The sequence below is a fragment of the Melanotaenia boesemani genome, chromosome 8 (genome assembly GCF_017639745.1).
Source record: "Melanotaenia boesemani isolate fMelBoe1 chromosome 8, fMelBoe1.pri, whole genome shotgun sequence".
NCBI classification, from domain to species: domain Eukaryota; kingdom Metazoa; phylum Chordata; class Actinopteri; order Atheriniformes; family Melanotaeniidae; genus Melanotaenia; species Melanotaenia boesemani.
The window spans coordinates 23,543,758-23,563,477 of NC_055689.1; the positions used below are offsets into that span (position 1 = coordinate 23,543,758).

The 19,720-nt window shown below is 38.5% G+C and overlaps 2 protein-coding genes across 7 annotated transcripts in view; one reads left to right on the forward strand and one right to left on the reverse strand.

The window, feature by feature from the left end:
* prkci (protein kinase C, iota) overlaps positions 1–6,619 on the reverse strand; it is a 32,079-nt gene extending 25,460 nt beyond the window's left edge. Inside the window, exon 1 of the mRNA XM_041992584.1 lies at positions 6,287–6,619. Coding sequence (XP_041848518.1) covers positions 6,287–6,369 — 83 coding nt within the window. The 5' untranslated portion in view covers positions 6,370–6,619. The remainder of the gene's footprint in view (positions 1–6,286) is intronic.
* A 1,436-nt stretch (positions 6,620–8,055) lies between these two features.
* On the forward strand, positions 8,056–18,455 carry phc3 (polyhomeotic homolog 3 (Drosophila)). Of its 6 annotated transcripts, none has more exons than XM_041991379.1 (15): positions 8,056–8,204; positions 9,232–9,431; positions 9,745–9,900; positions 9,979–10,056; positions 10,151–10,303; positions 10,419–10,508; positions 10,720–10,942; positions 11,042–11,691; positions 11,776–11,893; positions 13,283–13,542; positions 14,924–15,086; positions 15,165–15,282; positions 16,545–16,674; positions 17,197–17,443; positions 17,841–18,455. In XM_041991379.1, exons 1-15 carry the CDS (start codon positions 8,078–8,080, stop codon positions 17,993–17,995), a joined length of 2,868 nt encoding a protein of 955 aa, XP_041847313.1. In that variant the 5' UTR covers positions 8,056–8,077; the 3' UTR covers positions 17,996–18,455. The 6 variants fall into 6 exon arrangements, with proteins under 6 accessions (XP_041847313.1, XP_041847315.1, XP_041847314.1 ...); XM_041991381.1 differs by having other exon boundaries at positions 15,171–15,282; XM_041991380.1 differs by having other exon boundaries at positions 14,930–15,086.
* Positions 18,456–19,720: the final 1,265 nt, after the last annotated feature.

The following is a 19,720-nucleotide window of genomic DNA, read 5'->3' on the forward strand; positions in this document are numbered from 1 at the left end:
TCAAAAGGATCGATGTCACCTGACTCCAGCACTTTGTATTCTGGTTGTAAACAGAGGTGGGCCAGAGGATGAAATAAGTACACAGCTGCTTTTTCATATCTGCAGGCGACAGAGGTCTGAGCTCTGGAGTTTATATGTGAAGGACCAGGACTAAGTGGAGAGATGGAATGAGCTAAATCAAAGGGAATAAAGTTAACAGATGGGAATAAAAAATGGATACTGTGTAAAATCTGTTTCAACAGCCAGGCAGTGACCACAAGGGCAAAGATGGACTTTTTCCATCAACTTAAGAGCTTTATAGCAGGATGATAAAATCCTAACACGTGGCATGAACAACACACTCTTTCAAGGACATCTAGTGTGTGTACGGTCAGTGTGGGGTTAATTCTTGCCAGGAGCAAACACACAGACAACAATGATTTACTGGATGATAGTCCAGTTTTAGATTAAGGTTGACCATTTGAAGTTTCTGGTAATCACACAACTTCAGTGTTCAGATACGAAAAAAATCTCTTTTTTTTAGAATTAAAACAAACACTATGAGCAAACATACACATATGCTAAGATTCACTCTGATGACTAGTTTATCCTCTTTCCCCTTTTTCATTTTCTCACCCTGTTCCTCCATCCTCCTGGTTTAAATCATTGCCTTGGACAGAGAGGTAAAGATTGGCAACTACACACTGCTACTGTCTGATCTCACATCCAGGACCAGCATAGCAGCTCTACCCTCCTGCAGCCCTGATAACATCTGAGGACAGAGTACACAAACATCACGCTACCGTTCCCACACTGCAACTACGGTTGATCCAAAACTGTTTTTTAAAATGGCCTTTAATGGAGTGAAATCTAACTGGGCCTGAGCAGTGAATTTTTACCTAATGCTGTGTTTATGCTGTAGTTACATTTTAGGCACTAATCAGGTGCTTCAAATAAGCACCTAAATAACTAAGGGCTATAGCTAGTACAGGAAACTGGTAGTTGGCATAGTGATAAATATATTCAAAGTGGGAAGCCAAAAAATGTTCTTTTCCATATGGTGGTCTAACAGGCTTTTTAATAATGTGGTACAGCCAACACAACTTTTCTGACAATTCCAAATAGCTTGAAATCCAAACCAATAATTGTTTTAGCTGTTAAGATAAGATGTTATTAAGTTTGATGATTTATTTAAAGCCAAAATGTTTGTACTTGTTTGCATAATTATTTTCTGAAAATAAAGCTGCAAGACCAATGATGAAAACTGAGGCAACAAGTCATAAGTTGATCAAAAGTTTAAATATCTATTTTCAAATAGTTTTAGCCAAATAATGATTAAATTGAACTTGAATGAGACAATATTTATGTAGGAAGATTAATGCTACTCTTTGGAAAGCTGAATTTTACATTATTAATAACAATTAAAATATTCCTACTTTTAAATATGAAAAACCTAAATATGACAGCAATAATGTAAAAAGAATTGGGTGTGAGGATGTGTTACAATCGAAAAATCAATCATAGGTAAAATATATTCCTTGCCTTTGTGTTAAATATATTAAACAGCCCTAGTCAAATAATTATAGTAAACAAAACTACCCTTTTCACCAGTGCATGACAAAGGAAAGTATTCTTTGAGATTCCTCAGGGTGACTATAACAGAAGGATTGTGTGGTGTGGGACTGGTAGCTTATTTCTGGTGAGGAACAGGGAGTAGTAGCATTCCACACACACCTGGCATTCCTCCACTCTGCACCATCCTTTAGTACAGCTAAAATGAAAAGAGAGGAGGAGGAGGTGGAGGGGAGTGCTGACCTATACTTCGGATGACTTAACCATCATAAGTAAGACTCTGCAGCCCCATCTGCCCACCATGAAGCAATTCGTCACTGACGAACACTCAAGCAGGGGGGAAAAAAAGGGTCAGTGTGCCTTTCTGGGCTTCCACAGGCACCCAGAACCATCCATCTCTCTGTCACCGCTGCCATGCAGGGATATTCCCCTAGCAACACCCCTATACAACCTGTGCAAATCAAACGCCAACAAATATACACCAAAATTCAAAATTAAAGCACCCAAAAGATGCTGAAGTTACTAAAAACAAACAAAAAAACACCCCCCGTCCCCAGTAATGAAACATGGATCTGTGGGTCTTAACTGCAGGATGTTGTAGTCTCCAGGCAACATGGCCCACCTGCAGTGTTAAACAGGAGGGAGTTAACTATCCAGAGCATAATAACACCAACCACACAAACTCCAGCTAGGCCGGGGACAAGGTCATTCATAGTGACAGACACTATCACACACAATGCGCAAGATGTGTAGACATGATGCAGCTGAGAATCTGAGATATCCACACCCATGAGATAGGGGTTTTCCTACACCTTCCACATTACACTTAAGCCCAGCCAGGACAATAAGTATGTGGAGAGTTCTAACTTTGGAGAGGAGTGATGCTGTAATGACTCACATAAAAATGGCAGGAGTCATTTTTTGAGTTGCTAACATACATGTTCACATACCGCTTTTGAATGGAGAATCTGCCAGTATTATTTATACTCTCAATGCTTCAGGCACAATGAGCGTATTTAGTTTGTTTATAACGAGCCTTTCAAAGTTAATCAGCCCTAAAAGTGCTTGATTAGCCTGTTTTAACCTGAAGGAAATTTTGAAGGCTCTTCAATGTCTTCTGCTGTCAATGAGGGAATGAATTTTTGATGAGCATTAGGAAAATTGGCTGTCACAGATTGCAAATTCAAAAACCATATAAAAAATGCCCAACATCCCCTCCACAACCAGTGCCTCAGCCTTTAGAAACCAGGCAAAAAAAACAAAACAAAAAAAAAAAAACTTTGGGGTTAGTGGACGGATGGCTGCATGACTTTGTACTTAAGTGCTTGAGGGGCTTTCAAGGATAATGTAGAGAGCAAGGCTAGAAACAATATTCAAACAAAGCTGAGCATTCAAGCAGCCATGCAGATAGAGTCTTTAAAGAGAAACTCCTTTAAAATCAGGGGGAAATAACTGAACTGCTCCATCTAGCTGGTGTAATCCCCATTTCTGGCCAAACAACATGCCCTACATGTGAATCCTGAGGTTTATTTGACACATAAGGAACACTGTAGGTCAAGTGCTAGGAACTCTGTAAAGAATTTAACTTTTTAGCTTGAGAGAGTAAAGGTGTAACATAGATTATTTGTTTAATAAAAGTCACATATAAAATAGGAGCTTTCCACCGTGTTAAAGTCTGTAGTCTAACTTTGGTGCACCTAACCTCCAAACAATTTTTAGGCCCATTCAAAATTTGCACCATGGCTTCTAAGATATATGGTTTGTCATTTTGTCATCTCCCATACTTACTGATGTAAATGTTTATAAACATGAATAATGATGCAAGTAAATTTGATTTAGGGCCTTAATATAGCAAAGTCCTTCTTTTCTTTGGCTGTATTAAAAGTCATGTTAAATCCTTGCATCCTTCCTGTGACTGACTTTGATAATGTCTAGGTTCTGCGTGTTAAGAAACTTGACTTACCAGATGGTTTGTAGACAAAACCATCTGTGACACCATCAGTGAAAAGCGTGTTAAAAAAAAAAGATGTGTAGTTAAAAATGAGTAAATAGACGAGCCAATCTGTCTGTCGCATCAATGACCAGCAGAGTCATTTAGTGAATAGAGAACTGTCACTGTTGCCTGATACCTGTAGCTGCCAAGAACCTATTAGTCTGTGAAGGAGAATATTCAGCAAATTATTTTGGCTCAGATATTAATAAACAAAATTCAGGTTCTGCATATACATAAGCACAATTTTTTTTCAAACTTTTCTGTTGTACTAATCTGACTTTTACCCCCATATTACAGTGACCAAAACAAAATATATTTTTGCCAATTATGCAGTTTCACCTTTGATTTTAAGCCCTTTGAAAATGTGTTAATCTTTTACTATTTTTTAATCATTTTCAGAGAAAGAACATTTTAAATGCCACTATGTCCTTGTAACAGCATCTTAGTTATGATTACATTACTTTTGTTTTACATTAGATTTATACAGTATATTAGTTTCCATTCCTGTTTATCATATCGCAGTAACATTTATATTATTAATATTACTATTACTAATTAAATTAGTATACAGAGGGAATAATAAAATACATCTAAATCTAAATATAATCACAAGCTTAACAAGCTTTGGAAAAGTGTGAATAAAAATAAAGAAATGTTTTTTAGATAAAGATAAAAAAAATAGTTGATGCTTACGATGTCTTTTATTAACAGTAATTGTTACACAACAGTATCAATAGGTTGCTTTTTAGTCATGTGGTCTCGACTTTCAGTGTAAGCGGGACCAAATGAAGATGAGCCAGTTACAGACGGAGACTGCTACAAGCTGACACCAGTCTGCACATTCTGGTACTGAATGACAGCAGACACGCAAATAAGAATGAACTCAGAAAGGACACTACGTAGATAATATCTAAGCTGAGACATTACTACCAACTAAGTGACGTCAATAAAAAAAAAAGCTCAGTAATTAACATTTCTGGGTTTTCTTTTTTCCCCTCTGGTTTAAAGCATCAATGCAAACATTCCAGACTGATTTCTCTAAAATTCTCATTTCAGTGATAAACCTTGCAATCAGATAACTGAAACAAATCTACAAAGTCAGTTGTCTGCATGCTTGAAAGAAAACATGCACATTATCAAGCCTCAAAACTGGTGTGTTTTCAACCTAAAAGTATCCTGCATACGTCCATATGTATGCCAGGTATATATCCTGCTAAAACCGAAGAGGGAAAAGTAGAATGGGGTTTGAAATTAATTTTTCCCCACACAAGGGGGGTTGTAATATCATGAGATTTAACTATTTATTATTTTACACTTAAAAATGTATATATGTACATAAGTCTTGTCACTTATTTAATTAGGAAGCAGAAGTCACACAAGGATAGAACATGATTTAATCTCCATGACCCCTTCCACATCATATTTCTAGTCTGCAGAGAAATACTAATAACTTTTAAGATATCCTGGCTTAATCCTAAAGCAAAACATTGAGACAATTATACTGCTTTTCCTTTTAGGGAACATAGCTGAGATTCCTCAGCAGCAATGTCATAAATACTTCAGATGCTTTGTTCTGTGAGATGACACCTAATCATCACCACGCATTTCAGAGTTCCTGAGGTGTGTCTCACATGAAGAATACAACAGGCCTGGCAGATATGACTTGCACTACATGTTTTTCAAGCCTCCAATCACTGACTCCATCAGACAGAAAGACAGCATTGTTTAAATAAAAAGAGAGAGAGAAAAGACATTAGAACAGCGCTGTGATCAAACATTTTCATCACAAAGGATGAAATGACTCAATAGTCAACAAAAAAAATTACCAGAAACATTTAAGCGTCATCTAAAACTTATAAGAAGGTTACAAAAAGCAATGTATATGGATTTCTTAGTCATAAAATGTTATTTTGCATTCCTCTATTATAAACTGTTTGGATTTCGAGTTGTAAGGGATGAGTAAGCAATCCACTTTCATATATTTACATAAAGTTGAAATAACTTCAAAATTAGGACCAACATTACGTGGAAACAGCTACATCATAACATGCTAAGTATAGATTGTTTAAACCCTCTTTTCAGCATCTAGTGTTTTATTGACTTGATTAATGACTAATAACGTATTCCATATAGCTGTGTACTAATAGTTTAAAATAACAGCTTTACTGCACAATGATTGGTAGTCCAACTAAACATCAATAGTCAGTACAGGTAAATTTGATATTTCATACTTTCTCTATTGCTGTGATGTCACATAACACCTGCCTGCATTATACCCAACATCAATATTTGGCTGTAAACTGTGACAACAACCAACAGAAAACACATGCAAATCCACCCGTAACAACAATCCAAATCCTTACTAAACTGTGCTGGAGACAAGTCAACTTAGTTAGCAACTGTTAGCTAGCTGAGATGGCAGACTAGAATCAAGACCCTAAAAGCTTTCAAACTCTGTTAAAATTGACACATTTTCACTAAACTGAAACCAATTCTAATTTCGGGATCTATCTGACACATTTCTGGCATTCCACGGAGGGACTGGCTTTCTGCTAGCGGGGTGTCTGGACAGTCTCACCTGCCAAACTGCTCAAGTTTACCGAAACCTACTGATAACTAACATTAGCCGTTAGCTGACTTAGCTTAACGCTAGCCAACTGCTTAGCAACCAAGTCTAAAACTTACACTTATGGGTTTGTTGATATCATTGACTACTAAGTATGAGACGTTTTGATTTCTTACCCTTTATAATAAGCTTTTACCCGGACTTGGTGGGAATTCTCGCCGGGGTGGGACATGGTGCTGTCCCGCAACGTCGGCATCATAAGCTCCGCCGCGGACACTCAGACTCACCGATACCTCCCTTCCCTCTTTGGCTTTGAACGAGTACACCACGCCCCAAAATATGTTGTTTGTATCTTCACACGATAAGTCGAATAACTAACGAGACAAAAGTTGACAAAAACTGAGAATCTGGCCTTCTTTTTCCAAACAAAATTTACATGTAAAGTAGAGAAAAACTTGCAGGATCCGCCAAGCAACTCCCTACCGCAAAGGCCTAATGATGGACAAGACCATTGTCGGAATGCTCGAGGGAGGCCCATACTTAGATATGTAACCAATGAGGCAATGCAAATATTGCATTTTAAAAATAATATATATTATTTAACACAGATAAACAGTTTTATTACTTAAGGAAAATTTTACGATATAATCAACGTTTCAAAAAGCCAATCACATACTTAAGCAGAATTCCGACTAGACCAACTCAGGAAGAGTTGGTACATTCAACTAGGTTTGTGATGCATTTAAGTTCAAACATCTAAGCTCGGACATTGTCTTCACACCTGAAGTTACGTCTCTCGAAAGTTAATTTAATTGAAAATAAGAACACACTGACTTGTAACAAAAGCTTGTTTTCCTCACTGAAGTATTAAGTACTGCTAGGTTAGAATAGGAAGTAAAAAGATTCTGAGAAAGCGAGAAATCTTGTTATTGTGATTATTAAAGAAAAGAACAAAAACGATTGCGCTTTTGAAATTGCATAGGCTGTTGAAAATATGACTGTTGCTTTGAATAACAGGGTTAATTTTATGTAGCTAGCTAGTTCAGCAAATCATAAGGTCACATTAACAACTGCAAAACACGGAATTAAATCTATCCAGTTTATTAAAAGACAGTTGTAAGATGCAGCTCTGGTTCCCCTGTCCACGCAGCATATTTCTATGGGCGAGAAAGACTCTTCATATAAATCACATAATCCTAAGATTTTATTTATATTGTGTACAGGTAACTAAGATATCTCCGACAACAGTTGAACACAGCAGCACGGAGGCAGAGAAGACGATGGACAGGTTCTGGAAATCTAGACATTGACTTAAAAAGTATCATGCCCGGCATCTGTTCAGAGTCCTTACATATGTATGTAGTCTACAAGCAAAGCATAGTAGCCCACAACTTAATTTTGAGTTGCTTATCATTTGATTAGTAATCTTTTGCATTCCTAGTCTAATTATTAACTGAGCTACTTATTTGATAGTTACTGAAATAGTTCCACTTATTACATTAACCACACATAGAGAGTAGTTTTTATTATCTGCTTCAAATAGTTTTTCTTCATATTATGAGACATTTTACAAACATGCATGATTAAACTGAAGAGGAACCTGCTGTTTCGTATTCTTGATTATTTAAATGTGTTTCCGTTTGTTTAACAGTGGCGTCTAAATATTAAATCTAAACAGTCAATGTCATCAGAAAAATAGATATGTAAATGTAAAATATGACAATAACTATGTGCAGTATATAGGTTTACTATAGGAAAGATACTCGTTAACAATTTTTTTCAAGGTTGTGACTGATTGAAGCCTTTCAGTGCTATAAATTTGATACTGGTTAGTTAGATTGATAAAAGCTGAAAAAGCTGAATACGCGCACAGTGCATCTGCGGGAACCACCTTAGTGGAAGGTCCTCCAGCACAGCAAGCGGTGCTGTGACGGAGTGGTTTTCAGCCTGCTGCTGTCTATCGTCTGATGTCTGATTTTTATTATTTTAGTCCACATTTTAGACCATATTGTTGCATCAGTTGGCTTCATCAGTGGGACAGTATGATGGGATATGATCAGTTCCCGATGGTCAATTTCTATCAGTACCAGGCAGGTAACGCCGACAGGGGGTGAATAATTGTGCATGCATGGTGATGCGCCGTGAAGGCGGAGAGAGGCAGACGGACCGATGGAAGACACCCAGATTTTTTAGATGCTTTCTTTGAAGGTTCACAGACAGACCTTTTTAAGCTAATAAATGTTATTGTTCAGGTTTCTGTCGAGAATTATCTTGCCTGCGTTTAATTGGTCAGAACCGCCTCTGCAGCAAAAATAATCAATAGCTTATTCAAACTGCTTAAGGTAGGCAGACTGTTCATTGTCATGATTATTGTAAGAAATGTACATTGTTTAAGGTATTAAATCACCATTATCAATATATTTTTACCAATTATTTCTCATTTATATAAAATAGATAAATAAATTAAGACAGAACACCTCCTGTATTGGAGCTCTTTGTCTTTTTATCTTCAATATTTTTAAATCATTAAAAAAAATTCTTAGTGTATATTTGCTTTTCCAAGTTTATGTTCTAACTTGTGTTAAGTGGTAGTTAAATTCAGCTTTGCATTAAAGGTTGTTTAGCAAAAGTTACTTTAAAACATCTATTTTCTCAAGATAAAACTTAAAACAAACCCATCAACAGCCATGAATAGGCACTTTGTGAGATTTTGTTTGTCTTGAGATAGGGAATGATGTTAAAACAGGGATTAAATGCCAATAATTCTCAATTCCCTTTCCTATCATGCACACATAATTGACATAGGTCATCTCGTTATCTCTACAGAGAAAAGGCAATTAGTACACCTTAAACAACAGGAAAACTTATTTTAATTTATAAAAGATGTCGCAAAATATATTAAAAAGGACAAATGTGTGTAAAGATCAGAGAAAATTGGGGGTAAAATTTGAAACCAATCGACTGATGTAGGACAATTGCGTGTGAAAATCAGGGTTTCTTTCTTTCTTATTTTTTTCTTTTATAAAAAAAAATTGCGGAGAGGATAAAGCTCCACGTTTTTTATTCTGATCCAGATGATGTTGGTATTTAACCATCACTTATTCATTTCTTCCTCGTACAGCCTCCCCATTGCTAAATCTGTGTGTGATTTGGGAGATGGATAGAAAGAGCCCAGAGGAAAAGAAGGCTGCCTGTAATAAAACTGGAGTCGCCACATCATCAGCTGTCACCATGGCAACGGTTACTGCCAGCAGCAGCACATGCACCCAGGCGCCCTCCACTACCCTCAGCATCATACCACCAGACAGACAGGCAGTCCAGGTAATAGACAAAACATTTGACCTCTCCAAAGCTTGACTCCCTTGAGAGGTGTGTGCCAAGTAATAGACTGTATGACTCTGAGCTGTTTAACTTAAGTGGCACTTTGTCCAGGTAAAAAAAATAGGCTATAATCTTGTACTAAGGGTTGTATGTTATAAAAAGAACAACAACAAAAAAAAGTATTTCAGTGAAGTCAAATTATTTATTTGGTTCCATTATAAGTTGTAAATATCTAGTGGAAAAATCATAGTTGTGTTGGGCTGCAGACAAATTACTGAAACTAATTTGGCTTTATGTATCTATAATGAAACAGGTGATCCAGCATGCTATCCACAGACCTCAAAGCATGGCCGCTCAGTATCTCCATCAGATGTATGCAGCCCAGCAGCAACACTTCATGCTGCAGACAGCAGCTCTGCAGCAGCAGCAGCACCCGTCCCATCTCCAGGCTCTTGCCACCATACAGCAGGTCAGCAGGTGTCTCTGACTCATGTGCATCATGCAGAATCGCATACAAAAAATAGAACATGTTCTTAATGCTTTTCAGGCTTCAGTTTGCCAAAGACAGTCACCTTCCTCATCCAGCAGCAGTTTGGCTCAACCAGCAGGTGTTTCCCAAAACACAGTAAGTTTCTGTGTTACATCTCACTTTGAGCACAAATGTCAGCTTCAACATCTTTCTTTTTACAACTTTCATTATGCTTCTCTCAAAAATCCAGATCACTCTACCAGCATCTCCAGTGGCAGCCCAGCTGATTGGCCGCACTCAAACTTCTACTGCTGCTGCAACCACTATATCCCAGCAGGCCATGCTGCTGGGAAACAGACCTGCCAATTGTAACCAAGCTCACATGTACCTTCGAACTCAGATGGTACAAACTTTTAAAAAAGTCACGTTACTGACTTCTATAGACTATTTTAGCTATATGACGGCCTTTTATCACCCAACATGAAATTTCTGATGTATCACTGTTTTTCTCCTGTTAGCTGATACTAACTCCTGCAGCCACTGTGGGTGCAGTTCATTCAGATCTCCCTGGTGTGACCTCCTGCTCTTCTTTACCTACCTCCTCTCAGGTACAGATATCACAAGATAACATTAAACAAATTCCTCAGCAGGTACATCCTTTAGCATGAGCCTAAATGTAAAGTTTAATGTTGTGTGCTGAACATGTGAGCTAGAGGTAAGCATCTTGCTATTTCTATTTCTTTATTGTTATTGACTGCTCTTATCACTTCATGGACTAGAGTTTCTATTAAATACAACTTTCTCTGTTTGCATACCCAGGTGCAGAATCTGGGTCTACGCACCCATTTACCTGGAGCTCTGACTACAGCCCATGGTGTCATCTTAAAGCCATCCACCCAGTCTCAAGCTCAATCCCCAGCAGCCTCTTTGTCTAAGATGACAATCTGTGCATTGAAGACTAAACAGCTTACTGACACCTCAGCAGAAACAGGACCGCCAGATGTCACTCGAGTGGCTTCAGGACCCCAGGTTATAACTCCAGGTGAGTCACTGTGTTCCAACATTATGGTTCACAAGTAGGAATCAGCAGTTTAGACTTAAACATGAGTGATTATCTTCCTCTTTGTCATCTGCTCTCCAGCCTATTCTCCCGTTCACGCCCACACTCTTGTCAAGCAGCAGCTGTCATATCCCCCAGGCCAGCGGGTGGCGCACCACCAGCTCATTTTCCAGCAAGCAGCAGGAGCAGCTCCCACCCAAAAGCAGCTACAGCCCATTGCCCTCAGAATAGCACCACAAGATGGCAACTCCAGCCCTCTTCCACTCTCTATTAATAGACTGACCACACCCAGTACTCAATCGCAATCAAGAAATGACCCCTCAGCACCGACGTCTTCTTCTTCTCCTTCTTGTTCGTCTTCTGCCACCAGCATGTTTGCACCATCCATTCAGACCTCTGTCCCAGCTGCCACTGTTCAGCCTCAGCCTCCTCCTCTGGTAGCTGCTCCACAACGGCGGACCTCATTCCCACAAAACCAGAATCAGCCTCCACCTCCTCCTCCTCCACTGGTTCTCCCCAGGCTGAATCAGAACCTGCCTGCTTCCCTCCACAGACTGTCCCTCCACTCTGCCCAGGCTTTGGCAGTTAATTCAGGACAGATGCTGCTCACAGAACAGGAGCTGCCCGTAGCAGAGGCTCTGGTCCAGATGCCTTACCAGAACCTGCCGCCTCCTCAGACGGTGGCTGTTGACCTGAAGGTGCATCCTGTCAGGCAGCAGGGAACTCCATCTGTGAGTTACTACGTGTTGTTTGGAAATGTCTTGTTTAGATTATGTGCAGGTTTGTTTCAAATTTTGCTGTGGTTTGAATTTCAGTCGGAGCAAATGTGCAAAGTGAACAGAGTGAGTTCAAAGGAGAAGAAAGATCCTCCAATTCCACAAAGTGACAGGACCTCTACACCTCTAACAGGGCCTCCTAAGAAGAATGATGCAGGTAAATGATGATGAACCTATATGGGCTCACGAACCTCAAAACCCCTCACAAGCTTCAACCACGTGTGTGATATTGTTAACAGCTCTAAGGAAAAACATACAGCTAACTGATTGCAGCTGTAGGAAAGCGGAATAGATTTTGGTGGGATCCTTCTATAAAATACACAATTTCTACCAACACACCTTCCTTAGTGGACATATTTAGAAGCTTCTTTATTTGAATAAGTACCCATAATAATTAACATAAGGTTTAATTCTGTTTTGTTTTCCAGTTAGGCAGAATTACTGCCATAAACCTTATCTTCAGGAGCCTATTTTTTCTGCCTTCTGTCTGAAATGAAATGGCCAAAATAAACTAAAATAAGCTGTATGTATAAGCTTGGTCTCATAAGAAAGCTGAGACATGTGGGATTACTACAGAAGTGTCAGAATCAAGATATGAGTGACTGTCAGAGTAAATTCACCTGTAATACAGTAGAACCTTCTAGAGTTCATGAAATCTCATCCTTTGTGTGAAAACCAAAGGATAGTAGCCCAGTTTACCTAGAATTTAGAAAAGAAGTTTCTGATGAATAGCTGTGCAAATGTAGAAGCTAAAAAAACCTGAGCAGCGTTACAGGGGTTTTAATAGATGTGTTACACAGGTTAATATCAGGAACCTATCAAATGATTTTGATTACTGACACCTCTATTAACAGTCAGAGTCAGGTTTAATTCACCTTAAATTCACCTTAATTATACCAAGAGGATCCAGAAATAAGTGAACCCCATGATAGTATATCATAGCAAGAGTCGATACTTCACTATACAACCTATTTTAGTTTCATGTAAACTAACATGAACTTCATGATTAATTTCTAACAAAGGTATTCATAGGAGGACACATAAGCAGGGTTTTTTTTCTCCTTCTTTTTCAGGTGGAATAAAACCTTTGTCCACAAAATGGCAAAAATAAGACACGATTTATTACTTAGTGATTTTTTTGTTTGCTACTCTTTGGTTGCTAACTTCTTGATATTTTTGTCCCATAGCAATGAGACAGATGTCTTTACAATTAGCAGAGTCTCTGCTTTCATATGACATCTTCCTTGTTTGTTGGTTTGCATTAAGTGGAGAAATTAGCAGAAGCTCTGAAGTGGACGGCATTGTTCTCTTTTTAACATTCCTGTATAGTTTAAATTGTGTTTTGTTTGAGTGGTAGTGCTTGGTAGTCTTTTAGCTGAGGATCTCCCATCATTTTGGTATACTATGTATTAGGATTGATGCTTCCTGGTGTGTGCAAAGATCCTCTGTACTGCACAGATCTCATGCTGCCTTCTGTACAGGGGCTCTCTCCAAGAAGAGGTTAAAATATGTAGCTTTGCTCAACTGTAATGTTTTCATCCAACAGAAGCGATCGATTCATCTTCCAGTCAGTCAATGGTCAGGTCACCCCAGGTGGAGGAGTCACCCCAGCACACCACAACCTTCATAAGCAGCAGCAACCCTCCTCCTCCTCTACTCCCTCCCATCCTCCCAGCTTCAGCAAGAGGCCCCAGCCAGCCCCCCTCTGCCCCAGCTAGCCTCCCAGGAAGCCCTGACAGGACATCCCATGTCCTCACACACCTCGTAGAGGGCTTTGTCATCCGAGAGGGTTTGGAGCCATTCCCGGTATGTTCCTGGAGGTGCTATCTCAGAAATATTTACAACCAGTCACAACCAGTGAATAGAAGTGTTATTGTATATGCATGCATTATGATGAAGAGACTGCAGGCATCTCTAAAATATTGGGTTCTGCAAATGACAGCAGCCTTTATAAATAAGTGTTTAGTATATTATGTTAAATTAAGTGCCACGTTGTTAACTACATGCACCTTTTTCGTTGGTTAATTTCAAGGGGTAAGACTGGAAAATTAGCCAAATAACACTGTAATATCTATAAATTATCACGTTATGTTTTTTTTCTTTAACATCAGCAGATGTGTTATTCTGTCACTAAGTGTTTACCAACTTCAGTAGTTGCAGTATGACTGGATTAGGAAGTCGGTTTAAGCAAGTGTGAGTCAAACAGAAATTAAACATGCATTTGACTGAGTGCAGCTTTCAGACACAGATTAATTTGTAAATAGATTTGTTGACTATTTATGGCACTAGAACTGTGCAATTGCTATTAAATATAGCTTGTGGTAAGGATGGGAACATATCACTCAGGTTTACTTCTCTGTCTCTTAAACCATATAAAACTTGAAAACAAAATGCAATGCTTTGCTTGAGAGGCCTATATTTAAATGAAAGGAGCACAGACACAACATAAAGTCAAATAGTGCCAGAAACAGATGGGGGAGGGGCATGTTTACCACTGTGCTGCCTCACCATCCTCTTAAAAAAACTGACAAACCAATGTAGTTTTAAGGAGTCTATGTTTTTTAAACAAGCTGTTAATATAGGTTTTTATACTGCTCTGTGGTTGGGGAACTCTTTTCGTACATTTTGTCATAATGCACCAACAGTTTTCAGCAGGCGGTCCAGTCTGAACTGCTGGCAGGCAGCAGAGCCAAGCTGTTATTATGCAGAATTTGCTTTGGCATTGTCTTTCTGAAAGTAGCAACGCCTTCCTTGAAAAAAAGGTGTTGACTGGATGGATGTTTATGCTACTCCAAAACCTGTATATAATTTAACATTTATATTCTCAAAAGATGATTAGTAGGTAGGATATCTGATGTCAAGTCGAACAATTTTTCAATTGGAAGAAATCTTCAGCATTCCAAAAAGCTTCATCTGATTATCTCAACAAATGAACAAATAGATAAAACAGAATCCATTTCAGAATGGTTCCTCTAGATTTTCATTCTGGTTGTTTTTTACATTTTACATCGTCCACAACTTTGTTGGCTGTATGCACACCGATAAACCAGCGTTTTAGTTCAACCTCAAGTCATGAGACTTTCTCAATAAGTCAACCATCATCCATTTGTACAATAAAATTTCCAACCTGTCTTTGCTTTTTCATGTGCATATAAAAGATTTGACTTTTTTTTTAATGTTCCATGAGATGCAGCTGGGTCCATCTTCACTGTCAGCAGAACAACAGGCCTCACTTCCTGAATCCCAGGTGATACAAACTAATGGGGATGCAGCAGAGGACAGTCCCATGGATGCTGACCAGTCAGATTCAACAGACTCTGAGATGGAAAATGATGAGCCTGCAGCAGATGGTGAGGATTTTGTTTGTGTTTTTCTATTTGGGTGTGTGCATTTCTATATATGTGTGACTAAGAGCTGGTTCTCTAAAGTTGCAGAGCTCAGGGAGAGTGTGTCGGCTGTGCTGCTGTGTGAGTACTGTGGAGGCAAAGGTTACGCTCACACCTTCCTGCGGTCCAAACGCTTCTGCTCCATGACATGTGTCCGAAGGTAAACAAGTCACCCCAGTGAGTTAAAATAAAAGTGTTCATTAAGTTATAGTTTTAACATTATTTTGCCACTGGATGAGTTTTTAGCTGCCTAGATGTGCTCAGATATTTTGATATTTTCAGACTACCACAATATTATCATATTATCATGTAACCATATTTTAGAGGTTTCATGCATTAAGAAGGTAAAATGGCTCAACAGTGCTGCTTATTATGTGCTACTACCACAAAGTTGTACCTCATAAAAATGAATTTGGTAAAAATAAATAAATAAATAAACAAAAAAATTTCACAACAGATCAAAGAAATGATTGGCCTAGAGCTACAGGCTGAACTAAACAGGAAGTCTGCCACTTTGGTTAAAAGATGCTTACTTACTTTTATTTTGCTTTTTGCAGACGTTTCATTTTAACAAAATCTTCTGAGTTTTTTTTAAAGTTGCTCTCAAAATTAGTTATTAAAAACTTAAACTATTTCTGATTAAAAAAGTTATTAATTACTTTACTTTCATTGGTGCATGGCTATGGCAGCTCCTTAAATTTAGATGTTTCATTCCTCTGAAATGTGGTCAGAAAACAGATAACAACGACTCTCTGAGATTTTGCTGGAGTGTGTGTTCATGGTGGCATGGTGGCTTATTTTCAAATCATGACATGACATCAAAAAGTGTTATGAATCACGCATGTGTCATCCAGTTGGAATCAAATTTATTGTGTTTAATGGCAGTCCTGCCTTCAACACATTATGCATATCTATATTCTCCAAGCAAGCACCATAGTCCTACCCCACAAAGACCAGGAGGGGATTTCATGAACACTGCCATTTTAATGCAAAGGCCCTGAACAGGCAAACCAAATGTTAACTAAAGAGAGGTCTTTCTTCATTATTTTGTTTCTTAATGGGCAATATGTAGTTTTTCCCAAATACTTTGGAGTGGAAATTGAGACAAAGATCCTTTAATATGCCCTTTCTGGCATGAAAATCATTATTATTGTACACACACACAAAGGAACCTGCAGGTAGATCAAGTAAAACTGACATGTGGAATTATTGCTGTTAGTTTTCCTCTAACCATCATCCATGCATCAAACAGGACAGTATAAGGCACACAGATCAACAGCTTGTCTGTCTGCAGCTACTTAACATAGGAAATCAAATATTTGACAATTTTTTGGCTTCATGAATCATATTTTAAGCCTACATACCCAGCTCACTAATATTTAAAGGGAAAATTCAGCATTAGAATCTCAGGCTTTTTGACAGGTACAATGTGAGCTGCACAAGACGTATCGTGATGCAGCGAGCAGGGCGCTGGGGACACAGGCCTATTGGCAGGAGAGGGCGACCCCCCAGCAGAGTCAACGGAGTCTCCAGAGAAAAGTTTCTCAGACAGGTGAGGTAACACAGTTGATATGAAGCACTGGGGGAGATACAGCAGCACAGAAGGGGTGGGGTTGGGGGATGGGGGTCACTGCTTTCTGTGACAGGAGCAAAGCTTCTTGGGGTGCCCTCTGCTTGTGAACTCATGCAGAAAAACTGCACAGAATGCCTTAAATTCTTCTCAATGGCCACCATGTTTGTCAAACTGCATGCATGTACATGCAGTTTCTATTATCCAGCAATGACCTTCAGCTGGAGCTGCATATAACACAAAATGAGCCCATTTTTATGCTCTTCCTATTTTAATGATCAGATTAATCTTTAACCCATATTTCATCTTTGAAAAATAACCACTGGTCTATTTTTTGACAACTTTGTAAAGATTTATAGTAACCAATTTCTCCAAGTAAGCCATTTTCTTCTAGGTTAAAGGTCATACACCAGCTAATTTGTTATTGTGGTGGTCACTTCCTGTCAATAGTCCAACCTTTAAAAACAGCGTACACTTATATTGTCTAATTATCTTTGTCCTCAGGGTTCATTGGGCCTAGAAAAGAATAGGCTGTGTCTGCAAGTAGAGGAAGAGGACCAGCAAGAGGAGGAAGAGGAGCCTCTCGTTCCCATGACGACCAGGCTCCGAAAGCAGGCTGAGAGGGAGCGCGGACGTGAATCAGGGCAGAATACAACAGAAACAATCGTTATTTCTGATAGAGAAGAAGATGCCGACTGTCCGTCTCAGTGGAACGAGGAGCAGGTGTTTTCTTATATCAACTCCCTACCAGGTACAGCACTGATGCAGGTTTGAGTTTTGGATCCCAACTTCCTGTTTTACGACTCAAAATCACAATGATTAAGGAAAATGTAAAACCAAACACAAACAACAACAACTTAAAAAGTAGTCATTTACTTTAATTTGTATTTAATTGCAGAAAATATAAACCTAAAACATTTAATTTTCCCTCAGGAGATAAATAAGAGGCAGAAATATGAAACCTAACCATCTGTTCTTCAAACACTTAGCTCGTGGTGGATAATGCTTTTGTTTCAAATCACGATTACATCACCATTAGGTACAAAAGCAGTAACAGAGGGACAGTCATGGTGAAGATGAGAGATATGAGGGCTGCAGATTCATTCACTCAACATGGTTCAGTCTGACCTCCATTCTCCTCCCTCTAGGTGGTGCAGACGTAGCTGAGCAGTTTCGCTCTCAGGAAATAGACGGACAGGCTCTGCTGCTCCTCACTGAGGACCACCTGGTCAGCACCATGAACCTTAAACTGGGACCTGCACTGAAACTCTGCGCCCACATTAACTCTCTGAAAGATGCATAAAGAAGCTACAACCCCTCTCTAAGAATGTGTTTGTGTTGATCGGGATGAAGAAAACCAGAAAGAGTTTCCTCTGAAACTCCTCAGACTTTAAACAAGTCATGACACCACTGCCAGAAGTTTTTGTCTGTCATACAAGTCGAAGTTTCAGACTCAGTCTGAGCTGTTCCTCCTCTCGCATCTCATGTCATTGTAGCAGTGTGGACACGGTTATCCATTTGTTTCAAAATGGTTTTTTGTATAATTTGTAAACACAAGGAACCATTCACTATTTAAATGATCACACATGAAGGGTGCTGTACAGTCTCAGAGTTTACAAATCAGATTATTGCCTCATTGTGGAGTTTTGATACATTTATCATCAGAAAACTGTGGTAATGAATTATTAAAGCAACTGATGACATGGTATTTATTATTTATTACTGTCATTATTAACATAAAATTAAAGCCTTTTAAAATTTTGTTTTGGACTTTTGATACTTTTGTTGTTCATTCTCTTCTTTACTACCCATCGCTAAGCTTTTATACTTTATTCTTTGTCTTCATTAAGACCCTAGTGTCCTGTTGTTGCTGTTATTTTCTGCTCTTCCTTTTACATAAATGAAATTCGGATATCTGAATAATCACATGAAACAAATGTCATGAGACATGATGGTCTGCATGGTCTGCTTGTTTCTATGCACGGTCTTGAGTTTACCACCCGATTATTCATCTTCGGTGTTTCATTAATTCACCACCAGAGGGAATCCTTGTTACCAGTTTACCAGTTTGAAGATGTGCATTAAAACCAGGGTTTTCGAATTCTGGTCCTTGAGGGTGGCTCTTCAGGGCAGCAAAAAGTGCTTTACATAACAGCATCAATAATCAAATACCAAATTAAAACAATTTCAACACCAATAAAAAAAAATTAAAAATGAGCCTTCACATACCTAAGTACACAACCTAACCAAATTAAAAACACACACCTAATTAATTTCTGTCACACACTCATACAGAAAAAGCACACAAAAGCCACCCAATCCCATTTTCCTCAGATAAACTCCAGTCCCTAATATTAGGCTTCATGCTACTATGAGGAAGTGATATCTTGGGGATCAGGCCACCCCATCAGGATGCAGAAAGGGGCCCCCCGACACCTAGACAAGGCCCTGTCTGCAGACTGAGCAGGCATAGTCCCCGGCATGGAGGATCCCAATAAGGAAAACACTGGAAAAAAATAGGGTTTAAATAATAAAGTTAAAAGTAAAAAGGATCAAATAAAGCTAAAAAATAACTAAATAAAATAACAACAATAATAATAATGACTAAATGAATAAAAAAAATCTTTAAAATAAATAATAAATAAATAAATAGGAGCAGCAAACATGAAGATATGTAAGACTTTATAAAACAAAACAATAAACCAGAATAAAGAAAACTAAATGAAAAGGCTGTTTATAATAGGAACATAATTAAACAAGTAAAACATATGTAAAAATAATTGTAATAGTAAAATAAATGAGAATAAAATAAAACAAGAAGAGTAAATGCCTTTCATTAAATGAATTTCATTAAGAAACACATGTAATTAAAAACCAGGGTAAAAAGATAGGTCTTGAGTTTCAGCCGGCCTCAGGTCGTCTGACTGACTGTTCCACAAATGTGGAGCCTAAAAACTAAAAGAGGACTCACCGTGAAACTTTGTGTAAATGTTTGGTATTTGTAAAAGTCGCCGCCCAGAGGACCTGA